The sequence below is a fragment of the Diachasma alloeum genome, unplaced genomic scaffold (genome assembly GCF_001412515.2).
Source record: "Diachasma alloeum isolate Michigan unplaced genomic scaffold, Dall2.0 Dall_scaffold_00857, whole genome shotgun sequence".
In the NCBI taxonomy this organism is placed as follows: Eukaryota; Metazoa; Arthropoda; class Insecta; order Hymenoptera; family Braconidae; genus Diachasma; species Diachasma alloeum.
This window is the reverse complement of record NW_021680978.1, coordinates 200,146-218,210: the sequence shown is the minus strand read 5'-3', so window position 1 is coordinate 218,210 and position 18,065 is coordinate 200,146. Positions and strand designations below refer to the sequence as shown.

The 18,065-nt window shown below is 36.0% G+C and overlaps 1 protein-coding gene across 2 annotated transcripts in view; it reads left to right on the top strand.

Annotated features, from left to right (window-relative positions):
* Positions 1 to 18,065, top strand: part of LOC107044983 (guanylate cyclase soluble subunit beta-1) — an 85,214-nt gene that overhangs the window by 46,767 nt on the left and 20,382 nt on the right. For both annotated transcript variants that reach the window (XM_015267066.1, XM_015267067.1), the window contains 4 exons: positions 1,592 to 1,762; positions 4,766 to 5,003; positions 6,780 to 6,920; positions 7,136 to 7,293. In XM_015267066.1, the coding sequence (XP_015122552.1) occupies positions 1,592 to 1,762; positions 4,766 to 5,003; positions 6,780 to 6,920; positions 7,136 to 7,293 (708 nt within the window). The remainder of the gene's footprint in view (positions 1 to 1,591; positions 1,763 to 4,765; positions 5,004 to 6,779; positions 6,921 to 7,135; positions 7,294 to 18,065) is intronic.

Genomic DNA, 18,065 nt, shown 5'->3' with positions numbered 1-18,065 from the left:
ATAAAATTTTGTGTCGATCGATTCATTCTATCCTGATATAGAGCAATTCATCTAAAAATGTTTTTTTCTACGAAGTCACACATCGTTATTTTATCGATTATTTTTGCCTCTGGGACCTATTCTCGACCTGTTTTCTATCGTAAAATCTACCCAATACATATTCTTCTGTATGTTTGGTACTTATTTTGGCATAATAGATGAACAGTTTCAATGTGTTTGAGTGTAGGGGAGCTGGTGTCTGTACCGCCCAGCGGGTAATACCGCCCACTCTCATTTCTCAGGATTGGCTAGAATTTTTTTTTATTACATAAATATTTGATAATGAGTAATTTCAACAGAAATTTTCAATTGTCCACCGTGGAGACATCGTAAAAAAAATTTCAAATAATTTTCTACCGAATTCTTAAAATATTTCAACCCCAGAATTTAAGATTTTTCAAATTTCCAGTTGGGTAATAATTGAATGGAGTGCGCAATATATATATATTTATATATATATATATATATTTCTATTTCATTGGTTTTATCGAAGTAATTCTCGATTTGAAACCCCGGCTCTAGCCTGCCTCCCCTCCTTTCTTTTCCTCTCATTGTCATCTGCGGTATCATGGCCGTCTTACTCTTAGCTCTGCCCCATTCGAGTTAGGACTGCACGGGAAACCATATAAAACCCCAGTCGCACAGCTGGCCGATTGTGCAGTGCCCTAATATATCTATCTGTCACAGTGACTAGATGGAGACACTAGGCCGCTACACCGTACCTACCCCCCGCATTTTTTGTGCGAGCGAAGTGCTCCCAAGCGGTCACCCATCCAAGTACTAACCCAGCTCAACGCTGCTTAGCTTGGATGTCCGCCGGAGCAACAGCTCACCCACCTAACCATTACAGTTGGTTGAGTGCGCAATATATATTCATTATACATTTCCACATCCATTGCGACCTTTTCGATAGCAAAAGAATATCTTCATCCGTTATCATTGGTTATTTTATCAGCCCCCGCGTTTGTGGATAATTCTGCCCAGAGTTTGCAGGTAATGCCGCCCAGGGTTTCTATAGGGCTGCTAGACTCTGCAGTTAGAGGGCTGTCGAGTGACAGCTCGATTGTTTGGGGTAATCGGTGGAACATCGGGACATCGGGTTAATTCATGATAATTTATTGTCATTCACGTGAAATCTTTCTCACAATGGAGCCAAAGAATGGGAACGAAGGATGAAAATAGGAAAAATTATAACAGTTGGTCTGCATTGCTCAAAAAATTCATCAAAACAAGATGGGCGGTATTGGACGTATGCCGGGCAGTATTACCCTCAAAGTTCGATTCCATCGCTCACTGGCTGATGGCAGTTGAATTACAAAATTAAATATGTTTAATGTTAATAAAAATATTTGTCATCTTCACATCTTCGAGTAAACACCTCGAACAACCCATTTTATTCATTTATGACTCCTTGTAGAGCGCAAGACTGGAAAAAGAGATTCATTTTCTGAAGGTGGGCGGTACATGCACCACCTCCCCTAATAAATATTACGTAAATGGGGAAAATGTAAATTGGATGACAAAGTTAAATTAAATCTATTGTTTTTGATAGACGCGGTCTCTACCTGAGTGATGTGCCACTTCACGATGCAACGCGGGATCTAGTTTTAATGTCTGAACAATTTGAGGCTGATTACAAACTTACCAGAAATCTTGAGTTACTCACTGATAAACTGCAACAGACTTACCGGGAATTGGACGGAGAGAAGCAAAAAACTGACAGGTAAATACCTGGGATATGTGCCAATTTTCTTGCTACATATTTCTAATGGATAAATGGAAGGGAGAAGGTGGAGAGTATGACACTATCTTCAGCAGGAAATTCCTGATTACACGAGTGCTGGGAGAGAATTGAGTTTCCTCCACTGGTTGATTCGCTACAGCTGGTAATATGGACGGAGTGGAGAAGAGTGACAGATGCTTTCTCCATCTGTCTTTCTTCCTGTTTCATTCGAGCTTCATGTAATGGGTCATAGAAAATTGAATTCAACTTCAGTGAAGTCGGCCAGAAGATTTATTTGAATCAAATGGACTTTTGATAGGAAGAATATGCGCTAACAATTCTTATTTTATTTGTATCGGGTACATTTTATGTGAATTGATTTTTCGTTGAATTTAGGGCAATATTTTTGGTCAATTGAATAAAATGTAATGGAAAACTGTCTGGTGGTGACTGAAAACGCGGGTCCAGATTATTTTTGTGGCGATTAGGTGTATTTTGTAGAATAATAACTCGTGGTTTAGCAGAATAAAGGTGTTGTATTTATCATGTTAGATGTGTTTACATCGAGTTTGAAAATCGGACTGAGTTCAACTGATATATTTGGTCGGGAGCGTGCGGGTTTAAATACCTTTTGTTATGGAAGTTTCGAGAATCGTCCAGAAATTTCGTGAGGGACAAGGATAGAATGATGTTTGTCTCGAATACACCCAAAAATAAAATTTCTTCTCACCAGTCCAAACCGGTACTTGTGGGAAGTTCACTTTGGAAAAGTTCTAAAAATACTCGTCCCAAGTACATTTTGTGTCCTTCGGTGAAGTACCACATCTGCCGATCGAGTAGAAATGGTACGGGGAGGAAGTAGTATCACTACTTACTGCCAGTAGTTTTAGTACTTTTCACGAGTACCAAAGGTACTAGTGAAAAGTAATTTTTCAACTTCTCTCAAGTTCTTTTAGGACTTAATTGCAGTACTTCCATTTGATTACTTTATTGAAAAAAGTGAATATTATTACCACATAGAATGGGCCTTTTTACGCATTTTTATAAATAGAAATGTTCAACAGAAGATATTTTGTAGGAAAAAATCAATAGATTGCAATTTTTATGGATGCTTTCGTGAATTATTGGTATGCTTTCCAATCTACAAAATTTCAATTTTGTTGAAATTTTTATGTTTTATGTTGTTATCAATATTTAAAAGGCTTCGAAAAATTATTTTAAATTTCTTTTCAATTTTATTACTCACAAAACGGGAATTATTTGGATTTTTGAATTTTTGACGAAATTTGGTTTTTAGAAGAGGTAGAAAAAAAACATTTTTGAGTTCTTATACTCAACTTATATTGAGTTCATTTAGTACTTTTGAAAAGAACCAGCCAGGTACTCAGTACAAATAATTTTGTTACTTGTTCCAAGTAACAAAGTACTCGTGACAAGTACTGAGGTACTTCTCACCAGTACACAGGTACTTGACGCATGATATTTGCATCAAGTTGTTTTGTCNTTATTTTTGTGGCGATTAGGTGTATTTTGTAGAATAATAACTCGTGGTTTAGCAGAATAAAGGTGTTGTATTTATCATGTTAGATGTGTTTACATCGAGTTTGAAAATCGGACTGAGTTCAACTGATATATTTGGTCGGGAGCGTGCGGGTTTAAATACCTTTTGTTATGGAAGTTTCGAGAATCGTCCAGAAATTTCGTGAGGGACAAGGATAGAATGATGTTTGTCTCGAATACACCCAAAAATAAAATTTCTTCTCACCAGTCCAAACCGGTACTTGTGGGAAGTTCACTTTGGAAAAGTTCTAAAAATACTCGTCCCAAGTACATTTTGTGTCCTTCGGTGAAGTACCACATCTGCCGATCGAGTAGAAATGGTACGGGGAGGAAGTAGTATCACTACTTACTGCCAGTAGTTTTAGTACTTTTCACGAGTACCAAAGGTACTAGTGAAAAGTAATTTTTCAACTTCTCTCAAGTTCTTTTAGGACTTAATTGCAGTACTTCCATTTGATTACTTTATTGAAAAAAGTGAATATTATTACCACATAGAATGGGCCTTTTTACGCATTTTTATAAATAGAAATGTTCAACAGAAGATATTTTGTAGGAAAAAATCAATAGATTGCAATTTTTATGGATGCTTTCGTGAATTATTGGTATGCTTTCCAATCTACAAAATTTCAATTTTGTTGAAATTTTTATGTTTTATGTTGTTATCAATATTTAAAAGGCTTCGAAAAATTATTTTAAATTTCTTTTCAATTTTATTACTCACAAAACGGGAATTATTTGGATTTTTGAATTTTTGACGAAATTTGGTTTTTAGAAGAGGTAGAAAAAAAACATTTTTGAGTTCTTATACTCAACTTATATTGAGTTCATTTAGTACTTTTGAAAAGAACCAGCCAGGTACTCAGTACAAATAATTTTGTTACTTGTTCCAAGTAACAAAGTACTCGTGACAAGTACTGAGGTACTTCTCACCAGTACACAGGTACTTGACGCATGATATTTGCATCAAGTTGTTTTGTCACTTCGAGGAAGTACAAAAATGTGCCTTTTCCCCAGAAACCCCTTGGTACTGGGTACAAGTACATTTTCTACTGATCAAAAGTAATTTTTCTTTTGCGTGTACGACGATATAGAATATTCGAGACGCGTTATATGAATTTCGAAATAATAATTCGTTTGTGGCTCGCGTCACATTTTTTAAATATTTTCGAAGGCAAGCAGACACGAAAAAAATTCATAGAAAACCAAATGCAAATGAAGTCCTCGGTCTACTGAAAATTAACAATTCTTTCGCTTTTTTGTCACTCATCACTTAAAATTCTCCACGAATCCCCAGACAAGTGTCAGACCAGAACAAAAAATGGTGAGACTTTCTCATTTCTCCACCTGAATACTCACATCGATTGTTCCTTTCCATCATTCACTTGAAACTTTCCTCCGTCATGCTTAAAAACCCATTGATTCAAATTCCTCAACTTTCAACAGATTGCTGTACTCAGTACTGCCAATATCAGTGGCAAGTGAGCTGCGACACTCGAGACCCGTGCCAGCAAAAAAATACGATTGCGTAACACTACTGTTCTCCGGTATCGTAGGTTTCGGTGCATATTGCGCTGCTAATACGGACTCGAGTGGCGCCATGAAGATCGTCAATATGCTCAATCAGCTTTACATAGCTTTCGACGTTCTCACGGATCCCAAGAAAAATCCAAACGTTTACAAGGTAATAACAGGCTGTCGGCTTTCGAAGAAAACAACATCGTCATATTGAAAATTTTCTGATCCATTGATTTAATTACTTCCTACGTTGGAATAACATCTAGAAATTTGTTTCGTTTCAAATGAGATATTCGTCTATTTTATCAAAAATGTAGTAATCATTTAAAATTGTTATTTAAACTAATCAATTTATAAATATTTTCTGAGTCTGTGGACTGGAATTGTTATTTATACCAAACGCAGGGAAAAACAATTATTTTCGGGAACATATTCTTGATTTCCAGGAATGCCCAGGAGGTTCCCCGTAGAGGGTTAATGAACGTTAACTCAAAGTCAATTTTTAAAATCGAACCCCATTTATTTTCATGAAGAATAAACACAAACAAAATATGCTAAAATATGTCAATTTCAATTATATTCAATTATAAATAAACTAATTGTATCAATGCTTCATCGTTTAATGATTTCTATTATCGTAAAAAAATAATCTATTAAACTGTTGAATTGTGATCAGGGTAAATGAATAACTAATTAACAATTCAACTCATTATAAACATCTGCGAATTCTCATTAAGGGGAGACTACTATGAGTTTTTAAATTCACGGGCTATTGGAATGAGATTTATCATACATTGACGATCGATTATACATGTCTAAAAACGCGTAATTGGTATACAAAAATTGATTATTCATTATTCATTGCCCCGCAGACGCTTGAAGTGTTAAAAATAGTCCAGGGCCTCCAATTTTTGAGCTACAGAGGTTTTTTTTTTGAAAATGTTTGAAAAAAAAGTTTACAATAGCAATTACGAGTTGAACAGCTAATTACGTTTTTTTATATAAAAAAGTGCACCATTCATGCAAAATAGCCAGAAAAGTGATCCTCAAAATATTTAAAAGATATTTTCGATTCTTTCAGAAACATTTTTCTGGCTATTTTACATGAATGGTCCATTTTTTTAATATAACAAAAAATGAAGTTACCTGCGTAGAACTCGAATTTTAAAAAATTAGCTCGTAATTGTTATTGCGCACATTTTTTCAAAAATTGAAAAAAAAATCTCTGTAATTCAAAAATGAGATTAGCGCGAAAACACTTTTCTTTTTTTATTCAATTGAAATTGAGCACCACATTTTCCATTTTTCCCCTCTGGGTCTCCCCTCCTAGGCCTTGCTCTCCCACACAAAAAAATTTATATTTTGAAAAATTTATTTAAAAATATCTTAAATTGGTCGAATTTATACAAAAAAATATCAAATATATGGTTTATATATATTTTTTATATATTCTTCATAAATTTGAAAAATATATAGAATTGGCCCATATTATATTTTTTTCGCATATTTTCTTTTTAATTTTTTTTTATTTTCTTTTCAATTAACCTATTGACAAAATATTCTCCCGTCAAAAGTTCTCAATAATCTTCCAATCTACTGAATGGAAAGTTAATATTTCCATCAATACTGTCAAGAATAAAAAAAAAAGTTGATAAACAAACGTTAATAAAGAAAAAATTCAATAAACAAAATTTTTTGAGCTTGAATTGGGTCAAACAGTCGTTTTCCGACTGTTTCATTTTACCCTACTCTCCCCTACTTAAAATATCAGTGTTATCCAACCAAATCATCCAAACTTGAAAATACCCAGAGTGAAATTAATTGTAACTCAGGAGTAGCGCTAACGTGCGGCAACAGAGCTGATGAAAAATGAACTGTTGACTGCAGGCAGTTGACTGTATAAATCGATGAATAAATTAATAACTGATACTGTTTGATGCAGGTGGAGACTGTCGGTGACAAGTACATGGCAGTCAGTGGATTGCCCGAGCCCTGCAGGAGTCATGCTAGATGCATAGCACGACTTGCCCTCGATATGATGGATCTAGCTGCTGATGCTGTACAAATAGACGGTGAGCCAGTGGTACGTATTATGCCAACACTGAATAACTCATCTGACCGATCAGGCACACACTCTCCCCCATTTCCCACGCCTCCAGTGTGTGCTCGTTTACCTTTTTTTTCTGAGAATATATATTTTTTTACTGCCTCCCGGTCATAACGAGTCACTGGGGCTTTGGGAAAATGGAAAGGTGGAAAAAAATCGATCTTTACTGCAACTGACTGATTGATTCCTAGAAAATCACCATCGGTATTCACAGTGGTGAAGTTGTTACGGGGGTTATTGGACATCGTATGCCACGCTATTGCCTCTTTGGTAACACGGTCAATCTCACGAGCAGAACTGAAACGACCGGGGAGCCGGGGAAAATCAATGTTTCGGAGGATGCATACAGGTAAATTGAGGAAATTATGTCATTTCTTTTGTGTGATTCGTTGGGAACTCGCTCAGGATTGAAATATTGATGAACGTCACTTGAAGATGTTTTTTTTCTTTGTGTTTTATTTTTAATTTCCCGACCCGAAGGAAGTTATTGTAATGACTCCGAAAATCGATTGTAGAAATTTCATGATTTCTCCACGTGTCATGACCCCTAGAAACTCTCCCGACATTTTTTTTTACAAATTTGATGATTCCTCTCAGAGAAACGATGAGATTGATTTCTTGTCATCATAATTGATGCAACTTTGTATGGTTAAGATTGGAGTGAAATTCCAGCAAAATCGTCTCAGCGGTTTCGGAGTAATTCGAACATGAATTTTTGAAATTTGAAAATTTTCAAAGATTTTTCAATATAGGTCAATTTTTTCCATTATTATTTTTTTTCATTCTATTTTCTGATTTTTTCTTCAAAAAAATGAAATACAATAACTTAGAAAATTTGAGCCAAGGAAATTCAATGGAAAATATCTCAATAGAATAATTTGTATAGAAAAATCTAATTCTAATGAATGAAGGAAAGGCAATTGGTCGGGAAATTATTGGTTCGACCCGTAATGGGTCACACCTACTCCACTCCACCCGCAATGGGATGAGCGAGCGAAGCTCGCGACCAACAACCCAGTCGAATTTTCGTATTTCAGCCGAACCCTGTAGACTTTTTCGAAACCTTACAAATTTAAGAAAAACATTGAAAACGTTCTTGATCTCTGAGCTTTGCCAATGTAAAATCAAACTAAGGTGTTTCGTGTGAAAAGTCAAAATAATGAAAAAATATTGGAAAATTCATGGCAGAAGTGTCTGAGTATGCTGCATCATTGAGAATTTTTGCACATTTTTTTCAGATCTCAGTCTCAAGAAGACAAATAATAAAATTTGGATGTTTTTGTAACCCCTCCAGCTATAACCTCCGAGGTTACCCCACTCTTAATTAGGAAATTTCCATGGCACCCAAAAAAGTAATGAACTATTGAGGAAAAACTAGTGGGCGATAAAACAAATTTTTCTTGAGAACATGTATAAGTTTCAGATTTTTTTTCAGATTTCATAAGAAAGTTATTTGAACAAATGATTCGGAAAATTATGAATTCCGGGGCAATTACGCCTTCACGCGCAGGCGCGTGATTCAAATGTCATTGAGCATCATGGGAAAGGTATGGGTTGGACCGTGGAACTCAGAGAGAGAAAACACTTGACAGGGTTACCAACTCGAGACGCATTTTAATATCATTTCAATAATTAGAAAAACATCCAATAAAAATTGTTTGACAACCGTAGGTGATGAGAAAGAAATCAACCAATCTGATCAATAAAATCAATATTCAAAAAATATTCAAATACACACTTGAATAATTACTTGAAAATAGGAAAATTTCGTGCTCAGCGATTGAATCAGGGCGCAAGAACAATAAGACTCCCCTTCCGTTTCACCCCCCGGTGATCTACACACGAAACTCCTTAAAAACCAATTCTCTACATTCTCACTCATGATTCGACTTAGTTTCAGTCACTCGTTTTCATATTGACAGTTCGAGAAAGTTATGTTTTTTTATGTGACGAGCATGAAAATTTTGAATGGTGACTCGAATCATTCAATCCAAAAAATGTGAAATGGGTCGAGCTCCACGAATAGATCCAATTACATTTTAATTGGTATGAAATACAAAACGAAATATTTTCATTCCTTATCCCGTTTTGACTACTTTTTATCCTCCAATGAACTACGAAAATCGTGAGATCACGTTTCACTTTCAAGTTTTGTTCCATGCCCATTCTTCCCAGATTTTTTTCATCGCGAGAAAACATTCACAGGTTCATTCACTTTCACGAGGACCACTTTTCCATTTTTCACTGTATTATTACCTTTTATTATCCACATTAAATAACAAAATTATGACGAATATTATGACCTAACAACGTCGTTCACAATTTTTCGAGGCAGTTACATCACTTTTGTATTGTAATATTTGAATTTTTGTGGGTTATTTATCGTTCATTTTATTGTCATTCGGAGAAAAATAAATCAATTACTTTGATGAATATTGCGTTGGGTTCTGCAGTATTACAAATTTTTACTGCAGAAGGGTGGCGCTGAATTTCCGATTGAGTTACATTCCCTGAATGAGGAATTAGAATTTCAAATGAGGAGTTTATTAAATATTCTCATTTTACCGCGGTCTTTAGTGCTTCAAGTTTTTCCGCTCTTTCTTGTCCCTTTTTCAGTCTATAAGGACACCGTCCATCCCCGAACTTTTTCATCCTGGAACAGTTCATCCAGGACCCATTTCATCCTCATCATTTTTCTGTATGATAAAAATCAAAATCGACTTCTGGTGATAAGAATGGTATTTAAAATTAACCTTTACACCGAACCCCTCCGAAAACGCATGTTTACCGTACCCTGCCCTGAGAAAAACGCAGTTTTTTTAGAAGTACGTCTTTACTTATCTCAAGAAACTCGTGATTTAAAAATGTTCAAGAACAAAACATCTTGTACTATGAAAAAAAAAAACTTTTGTCAAGAAATTTTGTACTTGTCTTAAAGACGAGGACAATTTCTTGATGACAAAGCGATTTCTCAAACCAATTCATTGAATAATAAGTTAATTCATTCAACAGCTTTTTAGCCTCAATTCTAAAATATTTTAATGCAAAAACCACTTGAATTGATTTGAGTAGGGGAGGGTAGGGCAAAACAGACCCCTAGGGCAAACCCGACCACTGACAGAAAATTGATAATTTTTGTTTTTGCTTCCGAATTGAGTAAATTCGAAGTGTTTTGTGGTTTGAGGTGATTAGCAAATTGCGGTTCAACGACACTTGTTTTCTCACTTTTGATTCATCACATTCAGTGTTCCTGATTTGGATGAAAGAAAAAAAAATCGATTTTCTGTTAGTGGTCCGTTATGCTCTACGGTCCATTCAGCCCTACCCTCCTCTACTCGTTTTCTTCATATGAACCCATTGTCCTCCTCTTTCGGACAAGTATAAAATTTCTTGCCCTAAGATTTTTTTTCTACATATGTGCGGGAATTTTCTCCGTAGCAGAAAAATTCCTGCATGTATGTGAACGATTACGCAATATCGAGCAATTATTCACGTTCATGGGATAATTTTTGATGGAATAAATCATAAATTTTTCAATTTCGGCTCAAATTATCCTCACCTTTACTAAATTTTCCCGCGTCAGCGTAGAAAACTTTACCATTCGTCTCACATTTCTCCGCTTCATGACTACTTGACTTGTTGGGTAATTTTTCTCCAACTTTTTTTTTCTCCATGTGAATGGAAAAAAATATCCGAGGATGAAAAGGCTGGAATGAACTGTCACGAATTCCGATTGTGCCTTAACAAAATGTCAACATTGTTTCCTTCGATAAATAAAATTCGTAACCTGTCGCAAAATCGCACATGAATGATGTTTAGCAACTCCATTACGTACGTGCAGGCGAGTAAAATCAAAGTGAGTGAAAAGTACTAGGCTGTTGCCGGGGTGAAAGGAGAATTATATGACTAAAGTTTTGAACACCTTCGTTATTCCTTGACTCGCGCTAAGTGAATGTTACGCGTGGTATTTCGTGTAAAACTACATTCGGTTTACTGACCTCGAAGAAATTGAAAAGAATTCAACTACAAAACCATAAACAGGAAAACATGGCAACATTCTAATGGCTAGTGGAGCCCAAACGGAGCGATTTTTGTTGTAGAAATTTTCTTCAATTCCAGTGAGAATAGTATATTACGCAACAAGTGCGTAATTGTTTTTTTGGCTCGTGGGAAGTTGTAAAACGAGCCGAAGGCGACTTTTACAATCCCACGAGTCAAAAAACACCATTACGCACGAGTTTCGTATACTATTTTATGTCATAGGGCCCAGAATCCGCGATTCTACCGAGCGAAGCGAGGTTAGAATCGCGTGATTCTGGGCACCTATGACATAAAAATATTTCTAATATTTTAAACATATTTACTTGAGACAAGTAATTTTTCTTAGAGGCATCTCAAGTTACGTGGCCTGAGAAAGGTCTCATGTTTTAAAATATTCTTGCACTTAAGCGTAATTTTGTCGCAAATGAACTCACTCAAATCGTGTAGAAGAAGCGCCAATCGTCAAGTATTTATTTTCATGATTTTTTTCATGCACTTCTAATGTTTCGATATGTGATACATTCATTACAGATATCGGTATAATCATAATGTTTAATTACAGTTGAATTTTGAATAAGTCAATTGCTTCAAAGTCAATTTAAATATTCAAATTCCGAATTATTTTATCAACCAATAATTGAGAAACTTAAATTACCAATTATTATATTATTTTTCAAATTTCAATGAAGATAAGTAAATTTTAATTATATCAAGGTGCAGCCTCTCATAATATGACTAAATTAATGATTGATACCGATCTATGATTCATGATGTAACGTGGAACGATACACTGAGAGATAAATGAACAAGTTCTCAAATAAGTTTTCTCTACGCCAACAAAATCGTTAGTTGAAAATGACTAAAGAAATAATTGTTTGGTTCGAATTTGAAAGTCTCAAACATGAATAATTGCTCCGCTTTCAACAATAACGAAATGTTTGGCTCAAGAGTCGGAGCATTCATATACGACGGTGCCTTCCCGAGTCGAAATTTTACCGGGTCTCCTAACGTAGTTTCAAGCTCGACTGGTGGGTTTAGGACGTTGATGCACCGATTCAACCTACTTTCGACGTAAATACCGTCTCTTTTTCCATTTTTTCCAGATTGTACGTTGAAATTAGGTTAAAACTAAACGTATCTTCAACGTTCCTCCACCGTACATTCTTTCCTTCCTTCCTCCCCCCTTCCCTCTTCGCACTACCAGTTCCATTCTAACATCGATTAATTGATTAAATCTTGCATAAATTAATCGGTGGCAGAATGGCAAAAATATAAATATTATTAACTCGGTGAAACAAAAATGGGAAAAAAAAGAAAAAAACGGATCGGTTCATTGGTTCTCGAGATATCCCTGCTTGTAGTTCTGCCGTGTTCCCTTTCGGTCACCCATTCTTTTTCTGGTTTTACTCGCTACTGCTCAAGCTCAGTGACCACAGGATATCTCGGTATGCTTCTGAGCTCTACAGTTGCTTGTGGCGAGTTGCATTTTTTTCGGGTTTATATAAGCAACTAATAAGAAGAAAAATAGGAAAAAACAGAAAGAAAGTAGGCAATAAAGTAATACAGGCAATTAAGAATAAAGGAGCAGGGGGAGGAGATGAGAGGGGATTAGAGTCCACATAGGTCTAAGGCTTCTAAGAGTCGGACCCTTCATATAAAAGTCAGTGAGTGTAAAGATCCGATAAGTATAAGAGTTAGTTGAGTCTGAAGGATCACGCGAATTTAAGGGTCAGTTGAACCTAAGGGTCAAAAGAGTACGAAGGGTCAGGCGAATGTAAAGGTCAGTTCAGTAAGGGTCAGATAAGTAAAAGGCTCAGTTGAGTTTAAGGATCAGCTATATTCAAGTGTCAGTTGAGTTGAAGGGTCAATTGAGTTTAAGGGTCAAATGAATCTAAGGGTCAGATGAGTATAAGTATCAGATGAGTATGAGGGCCAGATGGGTTTTATTATCAATAAGCGTAGCACCTTCAGCATAGGGCCAGATAGATATAAGGGTCAGCCGAGTCCAAAGAATCACACGAATCTGAGAGTCAAAGGGTACGAAGGGTCAGGCAAATATAAGGGTCAGTTGAGTATGGGTCAGATAAGTAGAAGTTGAGTTTAAAGGTTAGATGCGTCTCAGTGATAGTTGAGTTTAAGGGTCAGATGGGTCTAAGGATTAGTTGAGTCTGAAGGATCATGCGAATTTCAGGGTCTGTTGAGTCAGATACGCAAAAGCTTCAGTTCGGCTTAAAGGTCAATTGTGTCCAAGTGTCAGTGAGTTTCAGTTGAGTTTAAGGGTCAGATGGATCGAAGGGTTGTTTGAGTCCGAAGGATCAGGCGAATCTAAGAGTCAGTTGAGTCTAAGGGTCAAACAACTACAAAGGGTCAGGCGGATTTAAGGGTCAGTTGAGTGTTGAGTTTAAGGGTCAGATGGATCGAAGGGTTGTTTGAGTCCGAAGGATCAGGCGAATCTAAGAGTCAGTTGAGTCTAAGGGTCAAACAACTACAAAGGGTCAGGCGGATTTAAGGGTCAGTTGAGTGTTGAGTTTAAGGGTCAGTTCAATCTAAAAGTCAGATTGTAGCGTCTCACCTACAGACGTATACATCGACGCGGTGACCACGGACACAGAGGAAAAGATGATTGACGGGCGAACGAAACTCCCGTGCTGTCCCACTCGCTCCCTATTGTGTCACGCGTATATTTTGGATTAATTCCATCTACGGAATTGGGCTGTCTTGCGAATTGAGAAATACCTGAATGAGGCAGTCCGACGCCGACCGCCGAATACTCAGGAGTGAACACCTACTCCTTACATTATCTATCATCAGTTTTTGTCTATAGTCTACGTCTTGCAAATATACTGTGATTGTTTTATAACTATCGCATTTATTAGTGAATCATTCCATCCCTCAAGTGGCCTACCTCCACTCTCGGCACTTTTATTGCCTCCCGAATATTTATGTTACCTGGGCTTCTTATAAGATACCTTTGGGCCCGGTCATTTATCAACAGGAAGAGTGTAGTTATAAGGATCAAACGGTGTTGAGGGTCAAATGGGAGGGATGAACGCAGTGATCATGGGGTCTAGTGACCGTAAGGGGGGATCACACCACTTTTTTCAAGTAATGGAAATATACATCGATTTTTTTTTCACTTTTTCCATCGAAAAATCGGAATTTTTCGTCTGTGATTATTCTCGAGTCCACCAACAATCCCTCAACATCAGATGCCATTCTATCACACGTGGTTATGTTTATAGAGAAAAGGGGACGCGGGCGGTATAAATTTAAAACATTAAACATATATAAATTGATTAGTTATCGATATTCATTCAGTAAAAATGAAAATTTCAATGAATTCGGGTGCAACGAGCGAGGTATCTTATTTGAAACCCGGTGATCCCTATTTTTTTCCTTTCTATGGGCGCATAGTGGCTCCCGGAATTTTACTCTTCTACTGTTCCTAAAGTATCTTATACGAAACCTCCTGTGTATTTCATTGAAGAATTCATTTTCCACCACGGCGGGCGCAAAGTACACTTTCCCTCCCGCTTCGAAAAAAAGTTTTTCACAATTTCACGTTCGTGAAAATTTCGTCTCACTCGTATAGAAATATACCATTTCCTGGGGTGAACTTCCCTTCACCCATTGAAAATAATTTACTTCGCTCAAATAAATATGGTCTAGATATTAGGAATTTAATCTCTTAAGGGATCATTCTGGTTTAGACACTTAAAAAAAAGGACAATTAAATAAATTTATTTAGGCTTTTATTTATAGAAATAGTAATAATTTATTAAATAAGTCCAGTAAATATGATCTTAAAAAACACAAAAAAAAATTTTTCAACTAATATTTAACTCTTTATATTTATGAAAATGGCCGCCAATTGTAACGTCTCGCGGAATTGACATGTCACTGGCGGCGTTGATATCTCGATGATGGATCATCTGAAATGAAAAAACCAAAAATATTTAGATTCAGTATGAGTGTAGCTCTCTTGCAAAGCAGAATTATAATTATTTATTAATAATTAACAAAATGGCGGACATGTAAAAAAAAAACCTGAAAAACGCGTTTTTTTTTGCGTTTTTCGCGTGAAAAAAAAATAGTAAAAATTAAAATTTTAATATAATTCTGCTTTACTGGAGAGCTATTTATGTGGAGAATATGTGGTTAAAATTTCAAGAGAATCGGTTCAGTGGTTACGGAGAAATCACCGCCGCCGACCGGAAAAATGTAGTTTTGAGAAAAACGCGTTTAAAGATTTTTTTAGTGAAAAATCATGAAAAAATCTTACCTTCACTTAATCTGCAATGCCTGCACCGTACAAAATGCCTTCAGCCTGCTCAAAATTTTCATTTTCTTCCAGTCTAGCCTTCTTTTGCTCAGTTCTGGCCTCTTTGGAAGACTGGGAGCTGCGTCGATTAGACAATTTCACGCGCTTTTTATCGCGGTCTTCGGCAAAATTTGNTTCAACCTCGGAGAGAAAACTGATGCCGCTTCTCAAAAATCTAACGAAAACCGAACTGAGCAGCTGTTTGAATGAATGGAAACAGAAAGCGGATTAGACAAGAGATGGGTCGGCCGAGCGCGCACAGGTAGTAAGAGGGCTGCAGGTCAGTTGCGTCCCGCGGTCAAGAAAATGTCCGAGTTAGTCATAGTTAGACATCTCCAAATATTCTAAAAATTTTACACAATACTTTTGAATGTGTATCCTTTCCGAAAATGAAAAAAAAAATCGATTTTTGAAAAATTTTAAACCAGAATGATCCCTTAATGCTTTGAGTTGATTTTGTGAACACTTCGTGCTCTTTAAAATTTCTGGAGGGATCGAAGGAAATTATGGGATGGAAAATTTGTTGTACAGTCACGTTGGTAATTCCTTTACGACTCTCGATAACTTCTGGATGATGAAGCACTCGGGAAAGTTTCATTTTGTAAAGTTTGGGTGATGTTTTGATAGGGAAATTTATCGAACGGTTTTTACAGAGTGCCGAAGAGCAGAAGTGAATTAAAAACTTTTTCTTGCCAAGTTTGTTTTGAAAATATCTTTGGGAGTAGTCGATTTAGAGAAAAATGCTCAAGAATTTATCGCTGAACTTGTTCATTTCAACGATATTTATAGAATAATTTGCAAATTCACTATGAGATTGTCTCTAATTTCATGATTAAAGCGAAATAGGAAAAACATTTTTTTTTAAATTAGTCACAGTTTCTTCTTAACTCGTTCTACGGGTTGTAAACATGATATTCCATAAAAAAATTTGATTTCATGATTTATTAACATTAATAATGAATTCAAAGTTGAGTGCTCAAACATACGCCGCCGGAACCGATACGTCGGCGTAAGCTGCCCACGTGCGAGAGTGATATTGCGCGGGTTCCGCTGAGAGAGTGAGTAAGAGACATACGAACTTCCCCGTTGTGACGTCACAGCCCAATTTTTTATTAACGATTTCTCATTGAAAAATGTGCTTCTTTATTCTGAAATTTGTGGCTTTGTTGAAAAAAATTGACCAATATTTTTGTGTACCACAAACTTTTTTTTGTAAAGATATTTCCTAAGTGATTCCAAGAGCGCCCACTCTATCCATTTCAAAACTGGTCAACTCAAGCAAACTTATTATTTTGTGAAAATCTCTAAAACTGAGGAAAATGACGAGAAACATTTCATCTGACATTTATGTCTAGGACGATTTATGGGGCAAAAGAAATGTTAAAAGTCATCATCTGGAGTTCAAGAAATTCTATTTTTAAAAATCCCGTTGATTTTTTATAATATTTTTTTCTAAAACCATTTGCAAAGGTATTATTAGATTGTCTCCAATTTAACGACTGAAGTGAGAAAATTGTTTAGTGAATATCTCCGGAAGCAATAGATTTAATTAGCATGCCATCAGTACGACCGTGTTGTAAAATGAATGATCAAGAAATTTTTTTTTTTAATGTTAGTTTATTGATATGTCACAGTTTTCAATTTTCATCATACTACAATATTATTATCTCCACCAATTGGAAGAAAAAAAATCGAAAAAGTCGAAAAATTGGAATTTTCAGAAAAGCTTACATATTTTTGTCGTCACTATATTATGTTTGTAGTAACCAAAATGCAAGTCAGTCCTTCAAAAATCCTGGTAAAGGGACTATTTAAAAGATTTGATGCCTGTACAACCACATGCAGTCAACACAGTTAAAAAATTGCAGGCGGCTGTATCTTCGATACAGCTATAATTGTACGCGGGCACGTCCATGGTCTTTCCTTCTTTCTCAAATTTCCTAGAAACTTCTTGCATTCCCTCGAATTTTCTAGAAACTCCTTGAATTTTTTTGAAATTTTAAGAAACTTCTCAAATTACCTCGAAATGTCTAGAATTTTCAAGAATTCCGATAGATGGTGCTGCACATAAGGACCGCCAAAATCCCCTCCATCCGTTTCCCAAAATGATCTCCCATATGGAAACCATAGACGCATCCACGTCAAAAATATTTGATGGTGTCGTGTGTGAGTGCACTCACACCAGAGACACTAACCAAGAACTAGAATATTTAACCATGGTTAAATATTCTAGTGTTAAAAGTAATTCTGTCGCCCGGAGTCAAATTTTGGTACGGAGTCAATTTTTATTATTCACACGGAGCTGTATTGATTAATATGTTCATTTTGACTCCATGGCAGTGTCAATTTTCACTCCACTCGCTGAATTTCACTCTGGAATGAATTAACTCCGTACATTTACAATGAAAAACGGTATGGACTTATTGTAACTCCGTTTGGTGTAGACTTAGAGTCGAAATTCACTCTGGATTTTTTACTGTGAATGAAAAATATTAAATTCGATTTTTTCTCAATTTTTGAGTATGAAAATGAATACTACAATCATCTGCATTGGAGGGATAATCCCCTACAACTTTTAAATTTACTCCAAATTTGCCCTTACAAATGTTGACAAATATTTTCATGGATCTGAAAATTTCCCTTGTTATATTTTCCCTCAGACTTTTTTGGAAAAGGATATTTACCAAGTCATTTCAAGATCGCCTACACGGATGAGAGAAATATTCAATAAAAATACGTATCTTTTCCGTAATTCCGGA